Genomic DNA, 22,645 nt, shown 5'->3' with positions numbered 1-22,645 from the left:
TAACAGCCGCAGTGCAGAGACACTCCTAACTCCGGTGCCATTACCTTTCTGGTGACTCGGATCTTTTCTGTCCTTTCACAGAATCCAGGAACGGATCAGCCTGGAGGGGCCCACAGGGGCTCCTCTGGTGCCGCCTCCCTGCTCCAGCAGGGCCATCCCAGAGCACAGGGCACAGCAATGTGTGCAGAGGGCTCTGCAATATCCCCAGGGAGGAGACTCCACAGCCTCTGTGCACAATCTGCTCAGGGCCAGGCACTGCCCAGGGCAGAAGTTGTGCCTCCTGTGCAGGGGCAGCTCCTGGGCTCAGTCCCTGCCCGTGGCTCTGGTGCCATTGCTGGGCCTGGAGCAGAGCCTGGCTTCATCCTTTCAGCACATCCCCCTTCATATATTCATACACATACAGAGTGATACAGCTAGATATACATAATATAAATATATAGAATATACATATTTTTATATTTATACGTTATATACTTATACAAGAAATATTGTATAAATAACTTATATACCTTATCTACAACCATACATAAGTACCTACGTAAATAAATATATATATATGTAGCTCTATCCACCTTTACGTATATATTTAAGATTATGTACGAATATATATATATTCCTCTCAATATAAAGAGTTTATTTATTGCATATCTGTTGTCCGTGTGCCGATACAGCCCTCACGGCCCCGCCGGTCGGACACAGCTCTTGCTCCTCGCGGCTCCTCGCGGCTCCGCCGGGCCCGGCGCGGCCCCGGGGGCCCGTCCGCGGCGCCGCGCCGAGCAGGCCCGTGTCGGCCGCGGGCCGCCGGAGGCACAGCCCCACTCCCTGCTCCCCGTTCGGTCAGTCCGTGCCCGCCCGCGGTACCTGAGCTGGCGGTCGTAGCGCTGCTCCTTGAGGCCGGCCCGGCCCGGCCGCGCCATGGCCGCTGCTCTCGCCGCGCAGGCGCGGGGCGGGCCCTGCCCTGAGGAACGACCGCGCTGCCGTGCCCGGGGTGTGCGCTGGGACCCGCCGCTTCTTCTCTGCCTCCTCCAGCCCTGACGGCAGCAGCACCTGCCCTGCGGGACACTCGAAGCCAGCAGGGTCGGTAGCACCTGGAATTCTCCCCCTCACTCTCACCCACCCCGTGCTCACCAACGCCGCATCCGCCCTTCCCTGCGCTACTCCTGGGGACCCGCTCCACACCATTTGCCGCCACATGAGGCCTCAGAGAGAACGGTATTAAACACGGCCTTCTCCACATCAAATCACTTAGGCCTAATAATGGTCACAGTCGGAGTGTGTCCTCCGCATCTCAACCCACCCATTCCTTCAAGCACTATTACTCGCCTGCTCAGGGTCCGTTATCTACAGCCTGAAGGGTGAACAAGGAAAAGAGGAGGCTTGCAAAAAATACTTCCAAGAACTACTCCACGCCTAACCATCGGCAATCCACCCCTCATGGGAACCCCATTCCTAGCAGGATCCCACTCAAAAGAGCTCATGGAGAGTTTAATCATCCTACCTATCCCTCTGCGCTACTCCTCATAAAATCTGGCGAATATAAAATTTTGTTACAAAAAGGGGTTCTTGGCTGTCTGATCTTTGTAACTTTCAAGCCTCATGAACAGGGAGGGAGATTTAATCAATGAAACAGAGCAGCCAACACGCTGTAAGTGATGTCCAGCTGTTAGAAACACAAATTCCTGGGCAGCAGAATTGCCTTGTTAAGGTTTGGGGCTGGACAGGTTCCAAAGCGTTGGGTTGACAAAGCTGGGGGAGAAGGATTTCCGCTGATACACGAAGAATGCAGAATTCATGGGCCACCAGGACATTTGGCAGAACCCCCAAAATATGAAAGAAACAAATAAAGACAATTCAGCAACTCTGTGGAATCACCTCTGTCTGTGTAAGGGGGAATTCTGGCAAGGGTGGATCAGGAGCACCAACTCATGGAGCACCCACACAGGAAACCACCGAGCCAAGGGAGGAGAGAGATAGGGAGAGCATGGCAGTGGTAGCATGAGAAGCGAGAGACTCTTTAACCAGTAGAAGAGAGAACACTAATTAATAAGAGAACTATGTAACCTGTAGCTAATGAACATCTATGCCTTTGTTTGCTGTGAAAAACGAGGTTCACTTTTTAGTAAATTTTAAGGAATATGTTTAATAAAATAATTAAGACAATTAGGAGATAAGAAAAAACCAAAAACGGCCGGCCGGGTGACTTGGCACTCAGCCAAGTCCACACCTTGCTTTCTCAGAGACACTCGTTAAATACCCTTTTTGTTATATCAATATATGAAATTCCATAAACTAGTTTCCATATTCCAGGAACTGCCCTGCATGGTCCCTCCTTGGGTCCGCCTTTTTAGAGCATGCGTGTTTCGTGGCTGTGTCCTTGTTATCGCGTCCAGCTTGGGCCTTGGTCCGTGCCTTCTGCGGGTGGTAGATGCTGATACTTGGTGTTATCAGTAGCAGAGTCTTCTTTACATGTTCACTGGATGTTATCCCAACCAAACAGACAGTTCAAGCAGCTGCCGCATCAACTACTCCCTTTATATCTAGTCTTACCAATAGCAGAAATAAACTTATATCCTTAATATCCTTACTATGTTATTAATCATATAGCACACATCTTGCGAAAAGCCAATTTTATAATACACACATATAACATTTGCTAAAATATATAAATAAGAAAACGTATGGATAGTTGGGCTGTTTGATTTGGGGAACACTACCGAGGACAAGGCTTAGCAACTCTGACATAATCAGTGTCTCTCTCAAGTGTGTATATACTGGTCGTTGCACAGTAATGGATCCAATTTGTCTGGCCAACAGTGCCATTCCCAGAATTTATGTTCAAAATGGGCATTTCTCTGCATCTCTTGACACACTTCATGGACTTTCGAGGCATTTTCAGGCAGACTGAGGCAGAAGTCCCAAAGGTACCTGCAGTCAGGAAAATCCAGTAGGATATATTTTGCAGAGATGTTGCACATTATTGCAGTTATTCCTGCTTAATATGGAGACAAGAACATGTGAAATCTCTTGTGCCTGTGTGCTTTTGTTATGAAGGTTTTCCATATAGGATCAGCATTGGTTGGACCATGACTGTACAAAAAAAGAGAAAATTTCTACATCTTAAAAAAATTCAACCAACATTTCTGGCACTAAGTTTAACAACAAAAGAGAGGTCCTGAAATACCTGCATCATCTACACTGATTTGTTAGTCCGTATAAAGTCCGTTATACTTTTAAATGGGCCCCTCTTCAGTAACTTTAGATTTCTGTATATTTGCTGGAATGATGTACACAGCAGTGCATTATTATATGGGGTGGTTTACATTTTGCAGGTGATGTAATACGAAACAATGTTTCCTCTTTTGTTTTCCATATACAGCATCTCCAGCAAAGTTTATTTTTCAGGCTTTGTCTTTGCTGGGCCACAGTAAATCCTTCCGTTTGCTGTCATTTCAGTGACCGTTGCTGTATTTCAGAAACATTCTGTTTCCCCAAATCAAAACCAGTCTCCTGTTCTTGCTCTCTGTTACACTGCTTAATCTGGATAAACCATAAATTGCAAGAATTAATATTTCAGGCTTAGTTCCAGAATGTAGTTCCAATGCCTAGTATAAGGCAGCCAAGTGTGTATAACTTTAAAAGTCAAAAATAAGTAATAAGAAAGTGGTACATGAAGGCTGGGAAACTCCTAGACAACCAGGTACTCCATTCCCCTTTTTCTGCCCCCCTTTCCCAAGAGTGTTCTACTAAATTCCTTCTATCCCCTTGGCAATCTTGGCCCATGTTTGATTCAAGCTTTTTCTCTTACATAGTTGTCTGTTAACTTTATGCATATCCTTTTTGTCCTTTTCTTCTTAATCCCCTCTTCACTTTGGCACCAGTTTTTTTGTTTTCCCCCTGATGCCAGGAGGAGATTCCCAGTTGAGTTTTCGCCTTAGAAATCTCATGACTCTCAGAAATCTCTGTAGCTATGGGAGAAGAATGACCACTTTCAGTTCCTGAAGTTTCACTGGCTGCATGAGAATCTCAATATATCAATATACATATATATGTATATGATCTCAATATATCAATATATGTACAAAAGCCATCACATTTTTGTGTTTGCAAGGAAGAACTTGGGAATATAAAAGTTGAAATTTCTGTGGTCAATCAAGAACTGTAGGCAGTCTGTTTTAAAATAAAATACTAAAAAATAGAAAAAGCATCTGGAATCATTGCGCTTTTTAGTGTTCAGTGTTGGCAGTACACTGTTCTGCTTGTATTTACTGTGTGGAGTATTTTTGTGCAGCGCCTGGGTTCGTTAGAAACACCTTTAACACACATGTAAAGAACAGATGCCAGCTCAGAGTAACCCCCCTGTGGGAGCTGTCAGCATCCGTGGTGGCAGTGTAAGAGGAGAGAGGAGCTGCCTGGATAAACAGATACTCTGTCAAGAACCCGAGGCACAGGCAGGCTCAGGAATGATGAATGTTTTAACATTTCATCTGCTCTTATCCACAGTACATGAATGGCTTGGAGTGTGCAGCCTGCACCCAGACTGGTGGGATTTCTAACCTGGTTTTGTTGGTATGCAGTGACACACCAGACACGTTGGGGTGTGATAAAGAAGCCACATGACACCTTGTTCAAATGTGTCACCAGTATTAATGATGTCAGCAGATGTCATTGCCAAGTTACTTAATACACTTAGAGCGCTATTGAGCCATTCACCTCGGAACCAAATAACTCTTACTTCATCTTACAGACCTTGAAATGCAGCTCTGCCCCTACACAGTGATGCAGTAATATTTATCAGTAGTGTTATCCTCAAGTGACATCTCCATGTGCAACAATCTCCCAACAACTCCAAACCTGTAGTATTATAGAGACATTTTACCTTAGAGATTAAAATCCCCAATTTCCTCAAATCTTCAAGGCTTAAATATGTCCAACTTCAATTCAGCTTTCCAGTCTTACTTGGAGCTTTCTAACCATAACGGTTAGTCCTTATATAGCAATTTTAATAAAGAGAGTTCCAATTAAATCATAAAGAAAACCAGTTAGATCATAAAGAAAACCAACTGTATCTAAAGGTGGGAAATTTGAAGCATTTGTTGTTAGTTCTGTATCACAACCTGGTGACAGGTTCAGAAGAACCCCTGTATTTGTCCTGGGCTGCTGCTCTGTTCACTCATCACTGCTGGTAAAGGGGAATAAAATCATAAGTGAGAAGGCTGTGGAAGACAGATTTCTGTTTTAAAGCAGCTGGAAACATCTCCCTGTAGTGAATGGAATTATGTCTTCCTGTCATTCACTGTGAAGCAGACACTTCTGGCATGGCATCAAGAACCCAGAAGAAATTTGTGGAAATCATAATTCTTCACTTTTAGCTCAGCATTGGAGAAATCCACCCCTTAAGCACTCAGCACTCTGTTGTTCTCACTTCCATAAGTTCACGGTTGTGATGTAATTGTCCTGGATTCAAACTAGTAAAACAGAACAGAATTACATGATGACTGCAGCTTTTGAAGTGATAAATGATAATTTGAGGACAGAATCAGTGAAACCCATTCTTAGAGTCAGCCAATATCCAGACATATTAGGGTTACAGAATAATGTGATATTTGTATAAGCAGCACTGGTACCTTTTATTTAAGAAAAATTTAATCTTTTCCTCATAAAGAAAGAAGGCTGGTTGGGTTGGAAGCATATATATTGTCATATACACACTGACTATAATTTATTAATGATACATTTTACAAGCTAACATTTTATTCAGGCTATCTTTCCCCTCAGGTGTTGTCATTCCCCCTTTCCATTTTCCTAAATCCATCCATTTAAACCTCCATTTTGTGGAGTCTGCTTCCTGCCACATCCTCTGGATATTTTCACTTGTCTCAGAGCTCTTCTTGTGCCATGTGTTTGTAGTGCAGATCTGCAGACACCTGTGTGGGTTTGAGTGAGGAGATACAAGGGTCGATGGTGGCCAGTGCAGATTGGGCACTGCAGTGCCACTCTGCCCTATGGGCTCACCTGAGCCTAGTGTTGATATTTATCTTGAAAACAGTTGCTCAGCATTCTCTGTCTTGCATGTGGGCTTCCCCAGCTTATGGTCTGCACTTTTAACACACAAAATCCCTCTTACATTTCTTTTCACTGCTGCAATGTTTTTTTTTTTGGTGTGGTTTTTTTTTTTTTTTTTTTTTTTTTTTTTTTTTTTTTTTTTTTTTTTTTTTTTTTTGTTTTTGTTTTTTTTATTTTTTTTTTTTTTTGTTTTTTTTTTTTTTGTACTTTTCCCTAGAATAGCTTTCCTGACTCTGCATCTGAGTGAGTTTTTTAAGGTCCTAATCCCAGTGTTGGGTGCCCACAGAGGGCCTGTGTGCCCAGACTGTTGGGACACAGCCATACCCAGTGTATGTGCCAGGTATGTGTCAGGGACCTGAGCAGGTCACAGCAGCTTGACAGGAACTAATAGAGGAGCTGACCTGAGTAAGTCATTGTAGAACTCTCTGTGGAGACCTTGCAGCAGTTTACATGCCTCTGTGAGTGATTTAGCTGGCATCAGCACCTCTTAAAGGTTTTATAGCTGACTCTCATGGAAACCTCCTGAAAAAGAAAATTATTACTTGCAAGGCAATACCAAAACATAAAAGTTGCATAAAATGCTCTTATTGATTTTTTCCTTCCACATTCTTGATTGCATAATAGAAGAATCCCTATTTTTGTGTGCTATTGTCTTTTTGAAAATCAATGTGTTCATAAAATGTAGCCTTGACAGAGATCATTTCCTCAGTTAAATTACAATGAAGGAACCTTTTTCCTTGCCCCAGAGATGTCTTAAGACATTTTACAGCTACAGATTGGGTGTTTCATTGTAGCCTCTCAATGGCTTTAGCAAGGTGCAGGCAACTACTGGATCATTCCAGATTACTGAGGCTTCACAGATCAACTCCTTTCTCTGCAGTCTACTATATCCTGTCCCTAATATAACCACACTTTTAATTTTGTCCATTTAAAAAGTTTCTTTAAAGTCGCAAAATTAAAATCAGATTGTCAATTCATCCTTACTTTGTGTGACTTGTACCTTGTTTAAAAGCAGCACGAGAAGTTTTTTTTCCCAAGATGAGAATGTTCTCCACCTCATCTAAGCACTGATTTTGATTAATTACAGATCTGGTGAAAACACTATTCCTTTTTTGCAGCTGGCAGGAGGATTTCAGAAGAGAGGCAGTGATGTTTCTCCCTGCAGAGCACAGATGTGAGAAGGGCAGGTCCCACCTGCACACAACTGTCCTGATGCTCAGACCTGACGGCTTTTGCTTCCTTGGGGCAGACAATGAGAAAACACTGATATTTTTTCCTAAATTTGATTCACAGTTTGGCTTTCTCTCTAAGTCCTGAGACTTCAGTTATCCGAGTTTTACATTTTCCTTCACCTGTGCTGCCTTGGCAAACAGGGGGAGCAGGAGCAGAGCAGGAGGAGCAAGGCTGGAGCAGGAGAACAAGGGCACTTTCCCTGTCCTGCAGGAATTGCTGTGGCTGCTCTGTATCTTTAAGGGGCTGACCCTATCCCACGGGGAGCCGCTATAAAGGCAGGTAGGCAGCAGAGCCCTGCTCAGGGAGTTGGAGCCAAACAGGGGCAGCTCCCAAAATGACTGGCCACCACAGTTGGGGATATGGGCAGGCTGACGGTAGGTTTTGGCATTTCCGTGCTGCATCTCTCTGTCTTCCCCCACTCGTTTTTTTTTTCCTAGAGCTGTTGCCTGAGCCCTGCAGAGCTGCCTGCATTTTGATGTCTGCAAGAATCAAGTATATACAGCAGGTAATTAATTACTTTATTGATAATCAATAGCACTCATAAAGTGGCACCAAAAGATGCACAAGTTTACATCTGCTATCTTTCAGTGTTGCAATCAACATTTCTAAAGTGAGGGAAGCAGTTTGAATGCTTTGGGTTTTTTTCAGACTGCAGATATTATAGATGGGTCCCTTCCAAAATGCTGTTACAAAAAGATTACCTGTGTCTCTCTCCAAAAGCAATTCTGTTAGCTGAAGAGGATTTGGTAGAGCAGTAATAGATCTCCTGATTCTGTGCAGTTACTAAAATGTGATATCTAGGCTTTCATAAAAGTGAATAAAATAAGCTATATGTTATATATGTCTAGTACATCAATAAATTGTACAGATCAGTATCAGATCTCTTACAGAACAACTTATGTTTTCTGATTTGACAGTTTTTAATTTAGTCCTCCTCCTTTGCTTCCCACCTCCAAGGATGCGTGTCACAGCATGAGGGGGGATGTGGAGCTCCTGAAGGATTGCCACAATAGTGTTTTATAGTGCCTATATCCTTTACAGAGAGGATGGACGAGTGGCTGATGCTGGCCAATGAGACAATTGCATAACTTCCAGGAGTGGTTCTCCTTGCAGCAATTATTTTAGCTGCTGAGTGTCCAGCAAGAGTTTTTTGCATAGCCTTCAGGGGCCAGTCTCTTTCTTAACAGCATTTCCTTTAGTTTCTGTGAGTCAAAAGGATTTGAATACCAAGTGAAGCCAGTTAGTGCTAGTAGGTAATGTTATGTATTTGTGCTTGTGGCTAGGAGTAATAAAGCCATGTATATTCTTATGAAGCTTGTGAGAGCCAAATGATATTGCCTTAGTTTGTGTAAGAGCATTTAATTCCTAAATCTGCTTTACAGGCAGGCTGAAAGATACTATTTTATAAGCTTAGCTTTGCAGAAAGTGTCAAAGCCAAGTAGCAGTGTAATAGATCACTGTTGTGTTATGTAAACTCAAGGAGGCTAAATATCTGTGCTTGATTTTAAAAAAGCTTCCCCTTGTGAAGGCATGTAAGAATGCTGCAATTAAAAATGTGCTTCGTGAGAATCCCAAAGTACAATTGTTACTGTTACACTTCATGCACAGAAGCAGCAGAGGAATTTAATTGCTGCTTTCACTACCATAGCAAAGTAGAAAATGAGCCATAAGAAAAAGGAATTCTTTGATATGGATAAGCTTTTGTTATTTGAAATGGCTTAAGAATCTTCCAGCTCTGGCAGCAGAGTTCTGCTCTTAAATTGGGCTTTCTCCGCTCTCTGTTGAGGTCAGGAAGTCCCGAAGTGTTGATTATCATCCTGTATCCTTCACTCAGGTTAGAAAGATACCATAATGGGCATGAGTAAAGAATGGAGCTGTCTCAAAGATTTACTGCAGTCATAAAATGATTTTAAAAATAACTGCATAGTCAGTAGCTAAGAGATTGAGTCATCTGCATCTAATTTGAATTGCTGGAGCTTTTACACTCTCTTTCCCAGGGAGAATTAGATGCTGTTTCTTTGGGGAGTGTGTTTGTGCATGCAAGTGTTTACACCTGTGCTCACCTTGGAACACCTCAGCAAGGTAACTGCAGCCTCTGCGGAGAGAGAGTGGCACAGTGACTGGGGGTACAGCACCCTGTTGATGTGCCATGATCTCCTTGGTGTGTTCTGGGCAAGATATTTGAATCCCCATCTTGCTGCAGCCTGCTTGTGCTGATAAAAACACACCAGCCTAGACTTAATTTCTCACATTCCAAACATTGGAGTCATTCTTGCTGAGCAAGCTTTATTTCAAGCCTCGTGAAAACCCATAATGGCCATTCTGAGTATGATAGGAAGGAAATAATGCTGCTTTCCTTTGTCTGCTGTTGAAGGCCCTTCCGAGTGGCACAAAGCTTACCCCATTGCCCAGGGGAACCGGCAGTCCCCCATTGACATCGACTCTGCACGGGCAGTCTACGACCCCAACCTTCAGCCCCTCGTCATCTCCTATGAGTCCTGCACCTCCCTCAGCATCTCCAACACCGGCCACTCCGTCATGGTGGAGTTTGAGGACACCGATGACAGGACAGGTGAGACTTACACAGCTAGCTAACTCAGAACAACAGTTTGGGATTTAGTGGGGGAAATAGTTAACTACGTTCTGTATGCTGTAACTTCTATGCGTATGATTTCAGCTTAGAACAAGGCATGTGACTGGAGCCATTTATATTTTGTCTTTACTTTGAGTCTCTCTAGCAATGCAATATCACAGATCGATAAGTGTTTCTTCATTAGGAAAAGCTCTTGCATCAGAAAAATGAGAAGTTTGATTGCAGTCCTTTTCTTTTGGATGAGAATTGGAGTTTGCTGGGCATCTCTCCAGCACTGCCAGACCACATCCAGCACCCAGAGCAGGGATGCAAGTTTCTCAGTGCCCTGGTTCATGAACACCCCAATCAAAGATGCCAGCTCTGGCCCAGCTCCCATCCACAGGGAAGGGAAGAGGATGAGCAGAGCTGGATCCTGCAGCACAGTCATCATAATCACTGCACCAAGTTGTACCTTGACTGGTCCCTGTTACCTTGCATTTTCTTTTTTCCTCCCTGTCTTGTAACACTTTGGTTTCTTCAGAAATTAGAAAATGTTAAGCTTGTTCTGGGTTCTGAGTTGGTAGCAGCCAACTCTGGATGTTGAACTGTCTGCAGTTGTACCTTATCCTTGTCTCAGCCCTTGGCAGAGAATGTAAATTTTTTACGTGATTGAGTATTTCTTCTGTTAGGTCTGTTTCCGTGGTAGACTGTGCTTTTACATCTGGGGGTAGGGGAAGAGCATTCAAATGAAGATAATAAAGCAGCTGATAAATGGGAAGAGTGCATTAAAAAATACACAAAAAGAGCTGGAACAACTTTTAAACCTATCAGCTGATTTCATCCTCCTTTTAGGTGTGCTGATTGATGCAAGCTAAATAAGGTACCTTGATATTGAAAACAAATTACTTTTTCTGTGAAGTGGCTTGTCTGTGCTGATAACCCTTTGAAATAAGGGCTAAAGGTTAATATTCCTGACATTTTGTTTTAAAATTTCCCTTCTGGGATGAATTTAAGAACCTGCCCAATGGCATGGTCAGGTTTTCAAGCATCTTATCTCTACTGAATTTGCAAAGAAGACTGGGTGAGCATTTTCCATTTTTACTGCACAGATCTGTTCAGAATGTCACCCTATAAATAGAATTTGTAAAACCTCTCTGGAAATATTATCTTAGTTTGGTAACTGTTTTAATGCAATTTTCAGCTGAACTGTGTCTGTGTAACAGTGGACTTTATTCAGCTTTAGAAGTTTAAGAACATCTATTACTCTGCATTTAGAGATACAGACTCAGAGCACCTGCCAGGAATGAGACCCTTTCTACACTAAGCATGTCTTGCTTCAATAACACATTTTCAAGGAAGATGACTGCTAGGAGTGGAAAACATGGTTTAAACTGCTCTTGGTTGTGTTGAAATAGATCTAGTGACTCAAAGCTCTGTATAAATGACACAACAGAATTTTGACAGTAATCCATAACAGCTAAATTTCTTAAAATATTTTGGATGGGTGATGCATTCTTTTGCTAACATTAGAAAAATCTACTGGAAGTATTTATATCCTTAATTAATACTAAAACCTTTGCTTTGGCAAGGCCAGTTTCCTGCATAAAGGCCAGCTGGATGCATGCATATGTAGTAGCACTGTGCAAACCCCAGCTTTTACTGTTTAAATAAAATGTTGTGAACTGCACTGAGGATACAAGCTTTCCAGATATTAAATGTAATTTTAATTTTCTTAATGTGACATTGATCAGGTTTTGATGTCTGTTGGGCAAAGTATATTAGATTTGGTGGCATATAAAATTAGAGGGATTACTGATGCTGTTGATAAAATATCTTCTATAGATGGCATCTTAAACATTCATCTGTGCTTAGGTGTTATTTCTAAATGATGTTATCAAGTGTCTCTGTGGCATTTCCTTACCTTTAGAAGGTGATTTGAGGTTGAGTGGTGTCATGTGAAGTACCAGCTATTATATTTCTTCTTTTATGAGATCAGGTATTTTAAGGGAATGGAATATAGATAACCTCCACTGGAAGTAAAGATACTGCAAGAAGGAAATACTTAGCTGAATTGTCTACCTGATGTTCACGGTATAAGGTTTCCTTGGAGCTTTTTCTTCTCCAGGCTGAACACTCCCAGCTCTCACAGCCTTTCCTTCCAGCAGAGCTGCTCCATCCCTCTGCGTATGCTGGTGCCTCCTCTGGGCTCTATCCAGCAGCTCCAGGTCCTCACTGTGCTGGCTCAGGGCTGGAGTAGCTCTGCAGGTGGGGTCTCACCTGAAGGGGCAGAGTCCCCCTCTCCTGCTGCCCATGCTGGGGCTCAGCCCAGGGCAGGGGGTTTCAGGGCTGGGGCAGGGCCAGCTCTCACCCACAGCACCTGCAATCGCTACTCCATCTGTTCCACTTATATTTATTGTGTTTAACAGGAAAGGCATAACCATAAGGGTGGTTACCTGTTGTAAGGAATATACTGCATTTAATAATTTGTGCTGAAATAAAATATAAATAAATTAATGGATAAGCACCCATTCTGGGAAAACTAGGCTTTCATTTGAGATTGAGTGTCTCCAGTGAAAGGCATAATCATAAGGGTGGCTACCCCATCTTTGTGTCAAATATACTCTTTCAAGAAAGAGTATATTTATATATACCTGTGCAAATTCTGTACAGGTAGCCACACAATGGTTTTAATTTACATTTTCAAATTAATTTAAGTGCTCTCTGTTAGTAAATCCACCCCTCTTCAATCCTGGATGATGCATCTTTTTCTTGCTGGCAGCTGGGAGAGGCTGCTGGCTCTTTTACACTTGTGCCAACAGTGGTTAGTTTTACTAGCAGGAAGCTAAAAAGTCAGAATGCTTAAGCTTTCTTCACCTCTTAAATATTTTTTTGTTCATCTGCCCAGCAATCAGTGGAGGGCCCTTTCAGAATCCATTCCGGCTAAAGCAGTTCCACTTCCACTGGGGGACCACACACAGCCAGGGATCAGAGCACACCATTGATGGAAAACCTTTTCCCTGTGAGGTAAGGATGTGTTTTCACAAATGGGATTATTTCATGCAAATGATGTTGTCACATGACTTTATCTGCAGTGAGGGCAGGATTAGGATTCTGATTCTTTGCTCACCATGGGTAGGTCAGCCATCCTTGCCCTTCTCGGCTGGATGGGGAAAGGAAATGTAAAGTAAGGGTTGTGAGTTGGGATAAGGGCAGGGAGAGATCCCTCACCAGTTACTGACACAGCAAACAAAAAAATCTATTAACAACCAAATCAGAGTAGGAGAATGGCAAATAAAAACTAAATCTTAAAACACCTTCCCCTCACCCCTCCTTTCTTCCTGGATTTAACTTTACTCCCAGCTTTCTCCACCTTTCCCCCAAGTGATGCAGGGGGCAGGGAATGGGGGCTGTGCTCAGCTCATCTCAGGTTGTCTCTGCTGCTCCTTCTCCTCAGGGAAAGGGCTCCTCACACTCCTCCTGTGCTCCAATGTGGGGTCTCTCCCACAGGAGACAGGGAGCTCATGAGCTGCTCCAGCCCGGTCCCTTTCCATGGGTGCAGTCAGTCCTTCAGGAGCTGCTCCAGCCCGGTCCCTTTCCATGGGTGCAGTCAGTCCTTCAGGAGCTGCCTCAGCCTGGTCCCTTTCCATGAGTGCAGTCAGTCCTTCATCAGCTGCTCCAGCCCGGTCCCTTTCCATGAGTGCAGTCAGTCCTTCATCAGCTGCTCCAGCCTGGGTTCCTTCCTTGTGATCATGAGCTGGGGAAGCTCCTGGCAGTTTCTCACAGAAGCCACCCCTGTACCCTCCCACTCCCAAAGCCTGGCCATGCCACCCCCGTGTGAGCTGTTACAGAAAACTTGTCTGGTTCCTGCCCACGCTCATGGACCTGTCCAAAAGATTGAACTTCATGTTTCCAGCAATGCCTTTGACATGAAACTGTTCTGTTATGAACAACTGTTTGTGCTGTCAATGAGAGACCACGTTCATAACTTCTATCACTAATTTAATTCTTATTTGTCTTTTTTTTTTTTTTTTTTTAAGCTCCACTTAGTACATTGGAATGCCAGAAAATATGCAACATTTGGAGAGGCAGCAGCAGCTCCAGATGGCTTGGCAGTAGTTGGTGTTTTCTTGGAGGTAAGAATTGCAAAAATAGCACGTTTACATGATAAAAAGCATTATGCTGTAAAGTGTTTGAGGACTATGCCACATATTTAAGAAGTGCTTAAGGAAAACAGATGACTTACTGGAAGCATTAATGCATTGCAAATTGCTGATAAACTTTGGTAGGAATGTTAAGATTTAGGTAAGAAAACAACACCTGATTAAAGCATAGTTGTAGTCCTTCTAATTTAACCTGTCTATTCCATTCTTTTAGATTGGAAAAGAACATGCCAGTATGAACAGACTCACTGATGCTTTGTACATGGTAAAATTTAAAGTAAGTTCTAAGCTCTTTAAATTTGCTTCTGGGATATCCTTTAAAAATCATCTCATGTACATCTTTGAGACAAAAATGAAAAATCATCCACCCACAGATCCTCCCATAACTAGAACATAACTGTTGTAGTTTTTTCTTCCCCTCCAAAGTTCATATTATTTTCTTAATCTCAGGTGCCTCACTAGGCTGTGCTGACCCCACTGGTCATCCAGAGGTTCTGCCTTTCCCAAAAGGTCTAAAATCATCAGCTCCCTGACCCTTGAGACTCAGCAAAGTAATCCTTTTCCATTAAGCCTCAGCTGCACACGTGGAAGCTGCCTGTTTGTCTTTGCTGCAGAGTCTGACAGGGATGATCTCACTGAGGTCCAGAGTCTGTTCCTGAGGTGTTTTCTGAGTGACCGTGACCCATTTGGATGCCCCTGCAGGCTGAAGAGTGTTGCTCTAAACTGTGGTACTTAAGGCAATCACTACTTTAGGCAGCACCTCCTTCTATTTCTACCAATCTTTTGGCTGAGGTATCTTCTATCAATCCACATTCTTCTAATTTTACACTTGAAGATTTGATATATATTTTAAAAGCCAATATTTACCATACCAGAAAATGACTATAGGATTTAAATTTTCCTACTAAAATAGAATGAGAAGGAATGAGACAAGGAATTCTGCCATGATATTATCTATACCTCACACTGAACACTATATACGGAACACACTTCTGCATTATTTTGGGGCCTGTTGTGACTAGAGGTGAATTTTGGTAGAGACAATGGTGCAAGACCTCAAAGTCCAGTAAGTCAGCATTAGGCATCACACTTGCCATCTACTTTTGCCTAACAGTTATAAGGCAGCCAAACATTTACAGACTTCTTCTTTCCCCTATTCTTAATGTTGCTTTAACATTTTCTTCTCTTTCAAAAAAGTTATTTTGCCTGCACTTAAAAATAAAAGGATAAATTTTAAGTATTTTCTTTTCCCAGGGAACAAAAGCTCAGTTTAGAGGCTTCAACCCCAAATGTCTCCTGCCTCTGAGTCTAGATTACTGGACATACCTTGGTTCTCTGACAACCCCACCCCTTAATGAGAGTGTGACATGGATAGTGCTGAAAGAACCCATCAGAATCTCTGTGAAACAGGTACATTTCTGATACTTTCTCAGTTCTTGCAACATTCAATGCTAGATAAGCAGGTAAAGACTGTTTTTTTTTTTTGCTTTGAAATGAGGCTAAGTTAAAAGTCTGTGAATATTCAGCCTGTTCAAGCCTCAGGGCTTTTGTTATTTTTTGCTAATACTCTCTAGGAGCTTTGCTTGAACCTGTTCCATTAACAGATTAAAATATACTGAATATTTCCTTTTAGTCCTTTTTTAAAAAACATTACTGTTGATTGCCCCCTTAAGCAGTGCATTGTTTCCCCTGAACTTCCAGCTGGAGAAATTCCGCATGCTGCTCTTTACCGGTGAGGAAGACCAGAGGATCCAAATGGCCAATAACTTTCGCCCCCCTCAGCCTCTGAAGGGAAGAATTGTTCGAGCTTCCTTCAAGGCCTGAAGAAAACTGATAATGGACCTGAGATATCCAAGAGCTTCCACATGTGAGATACTCTAAACAGAAACTCTGGTCTACGGATCACTCATGGAACTCACAAGACAGGCATTTCCATGAACCCTCTGCTGGGAGATGGACAATCTTCTGGCTTCCTATTTTATTTGAAGTGCCCATTCTTTGGAGAAATGGCATATTTTTAACCAGCACTATTTAATGTAAGGGATAGCTGAGTGAACTAGGTTGTTATCCAAGACCTGAAACTCTATAAAATTAAAATGACATTAAAATCCAACTTGATATAAAAATGGAAAATTGTGTAGTGGTCTACTAGTGCTGAGGGCCACAACTTCTACTTGTCTCATTGAATACATGAAGAAACAGTAATCAAGAATTTTGGACAAACTGGACTTAAACTTTCCTTACTGATCCATTGTTACCATTTGCTGAACTCTGATTTAAAGACTGCTTTCATTGTATTCTTGCTGCCTGATGACACAAAATGTATGAGTAGCCCTAGAAAAAAGTTCTTTACTTGCCTCAAGTAGTAGACCCTGGTATGAAAATTAAATATATATTTTAAATCTGCTGTTCAAAGATGTTATCTTACAATGAGAAGTAACAATGTGATGCTGTGTTGAAAAGCAGAGCAGTTTACTGCAATGTTACTTAGGTATTTGTCCTTTCAGCCCATGCAGAACCACAGTGCCCTGGTCAGGGTCAGTTTGGTTGAAGAATTCCTCTATACTGATCCAGGTGTGTTTTGTGGTCCTCAGTTGCTCAGATTCTACCTCAGCTCAGTGCTATGTTCTGCAATATGACCTCCTTTGGTGTCTGCCCTACAGAGAGCAGGTATTTTGTTTCCTTTAGGGACCTGACACAGGTAGATCTTGCCTGCCCTGAGTGTGCATTGCTGCACAGACCCTCCCTGTCCCAGGCCTGCCTGGCAGGGATGCTCCCTGCATACATGAGGCTTCAGCGCTTCTGAGTCCTTTTACCTCTGCAAGTTGCTTTAGGACAGCCACGTTCTGCAGCTTAGTTCTGCAGCTTAGTGACAAAATTCTGACTGGTTCTCAATACTGTGATGTTCTCTGTGACTACCCACAGTCAATTCCAAGCTCTGGTAGTTCAGGGCCTCACATGGCCTGTTCTGTCTGTGTAGTTCAGGTAGAAATTGCTGATGTTATCACTTTCCATCAGCTGAGATGGAGAAATAGAGATGTACAAGACCCAGGAAAGTGGGGAGAAGGGAGAACAGCAGCTGCTGTGGCTGCTCCCCTTTCTCCAGGGAAGGATGACATGAGAAGTGGAGCACAGTACAAGAAGTGAAAGACTGGAATTCTGCTCCTCAAATCTCCATGGTTTTTCTGGTACACTGACCTAAAACTTTTGTTTCTGTTTCCTCTTATGTAGAAAGAGGGTAACACTGACCTCTACCTCACAGAACTGTTGTGAGGGCTAATTCAGCATTGTTTTAGATGTGAGATTCTTATCCACCAGATGCTAAAGGCAATGGAAAATCCTTACAAAATGCAATGGTTTTAGCTATTATGAATGTATTATGCACTTTGCTAGTAATGCAAACTGGTATTGTAGAAACTCTCTTTAATGTATCTTAATTTCTTTAACAAATTAAATAAATGAGACTAAAATCGTGTGTGTGTGTATCTTCATCCTTTATTTTGAGAAGTTCCATCTCTCCCTACTTACAGCATTATTTTTCTTGGATTTTCATTAACAGATATTGTTTGATGTTTTCAGTGGATGCATCTCTTTTGGATCAAGGAATGCTTTGATTGTTTATCTTTTGTTCTACAGCAACTTTGCCTAAACTACTGTGGAATGATTTAAGTACAGATACAAGTTATCCCTCCCAAGTTTGTGGGCATGTTTTTAAATCCTAGAAGTTATTTCTGACATCTCTTTTTAGTGCCTATCACAGTTCTTACCATCTTCTGGGATTAACAGTTTCTGTTTCAGTTTAATCCTTTCACTTAAGTTCTAACATACTGTACACCTTGAATGACTTCTTGCCCAGAGTTAAATTACTATCGTGAATCTCATGTCCCTGTTAAAATTTGCACAAAGAGATGCATTAGAAAATGTAAAAAGTTTTTTTTAAAAACTTTGTTTGGATAGAAAAAAAAAATAGGGGCAAATTTAAAATACTTTTCTGATTAAAATAAAACTGATATTATTTACTATATGTACCATAATCGAGCTACCCCAGTACTGCTGCATTAGTATTTGTACAGGTGTTTACAGAGCAGGTCCAGATCATAATTTTCAGTGTTTTCCTCTCATTTTAGGCATAGGTGTGTAGGCTCCCTGTCTCTCCCAGGAGGTAAAGAGGTCATATGCACTGAAACTTTGTCCAGCTTTCCCCAGCTCCAGCCCCTCAATCTAAAAAACGTTTGTGTCTGTGCTGTGACCTTGCACACAGTATTTAAGCTTCTTTGAGGGTGGTTTATTCATGAACAGCAGGAGGATAATGTTTAGCTTACATGGTTATTGTAAATGCTCAGACATTGCAAAGATCTTTAAATGATGCATTGCCCCAAGGTGTTTAGTTCCTATTTAATGCAATTCATTTATTGAGATTGAATAATTCTAAAATACTATCTTTTACCAAATTGTTGTGTTGAAGGAAAAATGGGAGTTAATTGTAATTATTCCAGCAAAAAATCACTTACCTTCTCCTGGGATTGCAGCCATCCTGACTGAGAGAACAGAGGCCTCACATTTAGGACAGTGACTGAACTTGCGCAGTAGTAATAGCTGGACTAAAAATGCCATCTAGTGGCTCTCCTTCCCTTTCTTCCCACAATGCTTAAAACAATTGTTAAGGCCCATTCAGCCAAAATACAACAGATGAGAGACTTTAACTGTGATAATAATAATTTGTAAAGATAGGAGTGATTGTCATTGAAAACCCCTTGCTGGCTCTGTATATGTAGTTACTGAAACTCCTTCCTCAGATAAAAAAAAAAAAAAAAACTCGATAAACCAGTTAGGATTGTTTGTTCCTCATTTCACTGCTGAGCAGAGCAAGCCTCTGGTGACCTGCACACTCTCTTAACTTTAGCTTTGAAACTTTAATTGCGGTAGTTACAGTTCACCTTTGGAGTTTTCCCCCAATCTCTTGCAAGCAGAAAGATTTTTAGGTAGTTTCCATCATACAGTTGCTATGATGTAGCAGACTTATGATATGTTTTGTGATGAGGGTAAATTAATCTAAAAACAAGAACTGGGGAAAAGTTTTGCAAGGTACCTCAACACCACATGGTGCTTTTGGCAGAGTCCAAAGGTCAGAAAGATAAAAAAGAGAGCATTTCAGGAAAAAAACAGAGATAAGCCTGAAGAAAATGGGGTGTTATCATATAAGTCATTGTAGCTGCTTTTCTCTCTGAACTCCTCTGCATGCAGAAGCAACTCTTTAGTGACAGCCCCGAGGATCAAAGCACTGTCTCTGCTTGCCTAGGAGAGCGGGGGTCTCACGCTTTTTCTCACTTACCCTGAGGAAAGCACAGCAGAGGATGGAACCCGACTGACTTGCACAGAACTATTTCCAACCTGCACAGCTGTAAGGCAGGGAACTTTCACTCCTCTGATGTTCCATTTACGCTGCTACCTGCACTGCATTTGAAATTTAGTAAAATTTCAGCACCAGGTTGTGAACAGCAACATAGTAATGCAAATAATTTAATTTCATATCAACACAGTGGAATATTAAATACACCAATTTAGGAGCCAGCTCACCCTGTTTGTCTGTTGGAGGAGAAGGTGGAAGGAGGAGAGAGAGGAAAGGAATATAGTCACTTTTTTTCACAAGTGAGCACTTCTTCCCAAGACACAAGACTTTGCTGGACTTGACCCCAAGAAATGTAAATTTACTTTTACGGTGGCACAGAACTTTAATGAACATTTGTTTGTTTAACTTAAACAGATTTTTAAAGCAACATCCAATAAAAATGATCCATGTGGCATTCAGATCCCAATATAGCAACTGGAAAGACCTTTGCACCAGTGCAATTACTTTGACTTAAACTGGGTCTTCAGATTAACCCCTGCAACTCCAGACACTGCTGAGCCATGGCTAGAACAGGAGAGGCTAAATGAAGCTAGGGAGCTGGAAGAGCACCTTTCCTACAATTGTTCATGGTATTTACCTCTGTTTATCAATGTTTCTTGCATCTTGCCTTCTTTCCTAGCATTTGAGGGTTTGGTTTAGATTACTTACGAAGATTAGACTGGAACAGCTGCAACCAAACTAGAAAAAAACAGTTGCTCTAACAGACCTAGAGTCTCCTTCATTTCTCCATTTGTTTGTGAGTTTCGTTTGTTTATAGTAAGAGATTTCTCCATTTGCAGTGCCAATTTTCCTTTTGTGAAAATCCAAAATGTCATATACAGCAGATGAAATGTTTGTCATTATTCACAGAGCAAGATACAGCCAACAAACAGGGGACATTATTAAAGGAAGAAGGAAGGTGTTTTGTGGGCTGGTGCTGTTTCCTTTCCAAAAGCTGGTTATTAGACCGTAGGGCTTTTTGTGCAAAAAGCACAAAACTCAATCTGTGTTCACTGAGATGGGCCAGAGAAACAGTTTGTTCAAAGGACCCACCTTCCTTTGCACATTCACAAGTTTAAAAAGGATTGGGATCTCTTGCTGTTTTCTAATCTGTATCACTAATCTGAGTCTTTATTGCAGAAAAACTTCTGAAAACTAGAAAACTACTTTTAGTAGTAGTTTACTAGTTTTCTTTGGATTCAAACCTTTTGCTGCTGGTCAGCTTTTTGACAAAAGAATTCGCTATTTGTTAGAAATATTAGTCCAGTTTTTAACTTGCTCTCTTAGGGATATCTGCCTTATTTGGTGTTTCTGATCTTTATGTGTCCCTATAACAAGAAATGTTTACAAAGCATCAGGAGTCCCAGACTTTCATTAATATCAATGAGGTCATGGAAAGTAAGCCATGCTGGCACCTGCTGTGAAGGCAGTGCAGGTGAGGGGCAGCTGCTTGCAGCCTCTGGAAGCACATGATGTTTGAGTTGCACCAAAGCAGCCGCAGCCAGTTGTCCAAACCAACAAGCAGGGGGAACACTTACGTTCCATGAGAAAGAAGGAAACCCCAAATAGTGCAGTCAGGCCTAAACAAGAACACAGAAATGAGTTCAAGAATGTATTTCCACAGAAAACAAGAGTTGCTGATTGTAAAAGTCAGCAGATAAGATTGTTCCTTGAAAAAAATCTAAAATATAGGCTCTGCTGTATTTTAGCCTATAGCTGCACCTTAATACAATACCTGGAATTAAACCAAATTTTATAAATACAGGTAAGGATTTTCTTCTGGAACAGGACTTAACTTGGCTTACCTATAATCAGCAAATTCAAAACTAAATCTGAGTTTTATTTAAAGAAACTTGAGTTCTAATTTTTTCAATGCAAATTAAGAACATAGAGCACTATGGCAACCAAGCACCGTTGCTACAGAAATTCGCCATTTTTATTAGATATTCCTAAAGGCAAAAACACCACAAGCCTGAACAATACCATTTCTTTCCTCAGATCATATCAGAGCAGCATTTCTATTTTTCCCTTTAATCATGTATCACTTTAGTTCATCAGCATAATCAAACAGTCCAAAGTAGAATATAAATCTCAATTCAACTTGATATTTAGCCCTGTCAAGTACGTTCAATATGGTATTCCTTCTTGTGTTTAGAAAATGTGGAGTGAAGGGAACATCTCCTGCAGGACTGACTGTTGTTTCACTTTCATTTACATGGTTCCTAAGTCACTTCAGCTTACGCATATGAATTTATGAAATTACTGCATGAGCAAAGGGTTACAGCTTTCAGCTGAAGAGAAGCATTTAACCATGGTGGGAGCACAGGAAACTCAGAGAAGACAGGTTCATTTTCAGGCTGCTGTGTGAGGCTTTATCAGTTTTGTAAATGGTACAAAAGCTGAAAACTGGTAGGTCAGAAGGACAAGCATTAAATTATGGAATATCCTGAGTTGGAAGGGACCCACAAGGGTGATCAGGTCCAGCTCCTGTCCCTGCCCAGACTCCCCAGCAATCCCCCCTGTGCATCCCTGTTAGCGCTGTCCAAAGGCCCCTGGAGCTCTGGCAGCCTCGGGGCCGTGCCCATTCCCCAGGGAGATCCTGAGGCTTCTGTGGGTGTACCTGAGCACTGGACAGAGCAGAGAGATGCAGTAAGGGCTGCTGTGGGTGTCCTCTTTCAGTTCAGATTTGTTAGGCAGATGAAACAATTACGTCAAACCTGAGGTGGTTTTTTGCGTATGCTGAAATATTGTTATGAAATTTTTTGTTGACTTTTTTTTTTTTTGGTAGGTTCTTCCATGCAACATGAAACTACGTTTCATTGTTTTAATACAAACAAGAAATAAGTGAAAACTCAGTCATTGAAGATGATCGGCATCTTTCCACATGAGATAACTTGGGAACACATTTATCTCATCTAGGATACTTGCATCACATTATTCAACTAAAAATCCTGCAGTACAAGAAGCCAGGCGAATTAAAAAATGCACTGATAATATCAAAGCCTCTCGTGACTTGTGAGCCTGTGTTTTTGAAAAACAAAACAAAACAAAACATTTAGAAGTTTTAAAGCAGGGGCTACTTAGTAACTATTGCATTAACAGCAGTAACTACTGATTAACCACCATGCACTTTGGGCCCATTCCTTTTCCCTGTCACCGGGCTTAGAACCACTCAGTGGAAATGTTAACCGAGACAAGCAGTCATATGAAACCAAAAAAACAGGGAGT

General features: G+C 41.7%; 2 protein-coding genes across 3 annotated transcripts in view; one reads left to right on the top strand and one right to left on the bottom strand.

Moving 5' to 3' along the window:
- The window catches only part of NAE1 (NEDD8 activating enzyme E1 subunit 1), a 31,684-nt gene extending 13,063 nt beyond the window's left edge, over positions 1-18,621 (bottom strand). Inside the window, exon 1 of one of the 2 annotated variants that reach the window (XM_083870044.1) lies at positions 18,540-18,621. Coding sequence is in view for 1 of the 2 variants with exons in the window: in XM_083870043.1 (XP_083726169.1) it covers positions 862-917 (56 nt within the window). In the remaining variant the exon portion in view is untranslated. Of the gene's footprint in view, positions 1-861; positions 967-18,539 lie in introns of those variants that run through there. The other variant, XM_083870043.1, reaches the window with a different exon arrangement.
- Positions 7,600-15,852, top strand: CA7 (carbonic anhydrase 7; the record flags this gene model as incomplete). The annotated part of the gene is made up of 7 exons (XM_083870045.1): positions 7,600-7,670; positions 9,671-9,868; positions 12,774-12,892; positions 13,906-14,001; positions 14,243-14,305; positions 15,283-15,438; positions 15,730-15,852. Exons 1-7 carry the CDS (start codon positions 7,631-7,633, stop codon positions 15,850-15,852), a joined length of 795 nt encoding a protein of 264 aa, XP_083726171.1. The 5' UTR covers positions 7,600-7,630.
- Positions 18,622-22,645: the final 4,024 nt, after the last annotated feature.

The sequence above is a fragment of the Zosterops lateralis genome, assembly GCF_965231275.1.
Source record: "Zosterops lateralis genome assembly, chromosome: 12".
Taxonomy (NCBI): domain Eukaryota; kingdom Metazoa; phylum Chordata; class Aves; order Passeriformes; family Zosteropidae; genus Zosterops; species Zosterops lateralis.
The sequence above is the reverse complement of the archived record's forward strand: the minus strand, read 5'-3'. Positions and strand labels throughout refer to the sequence as shown.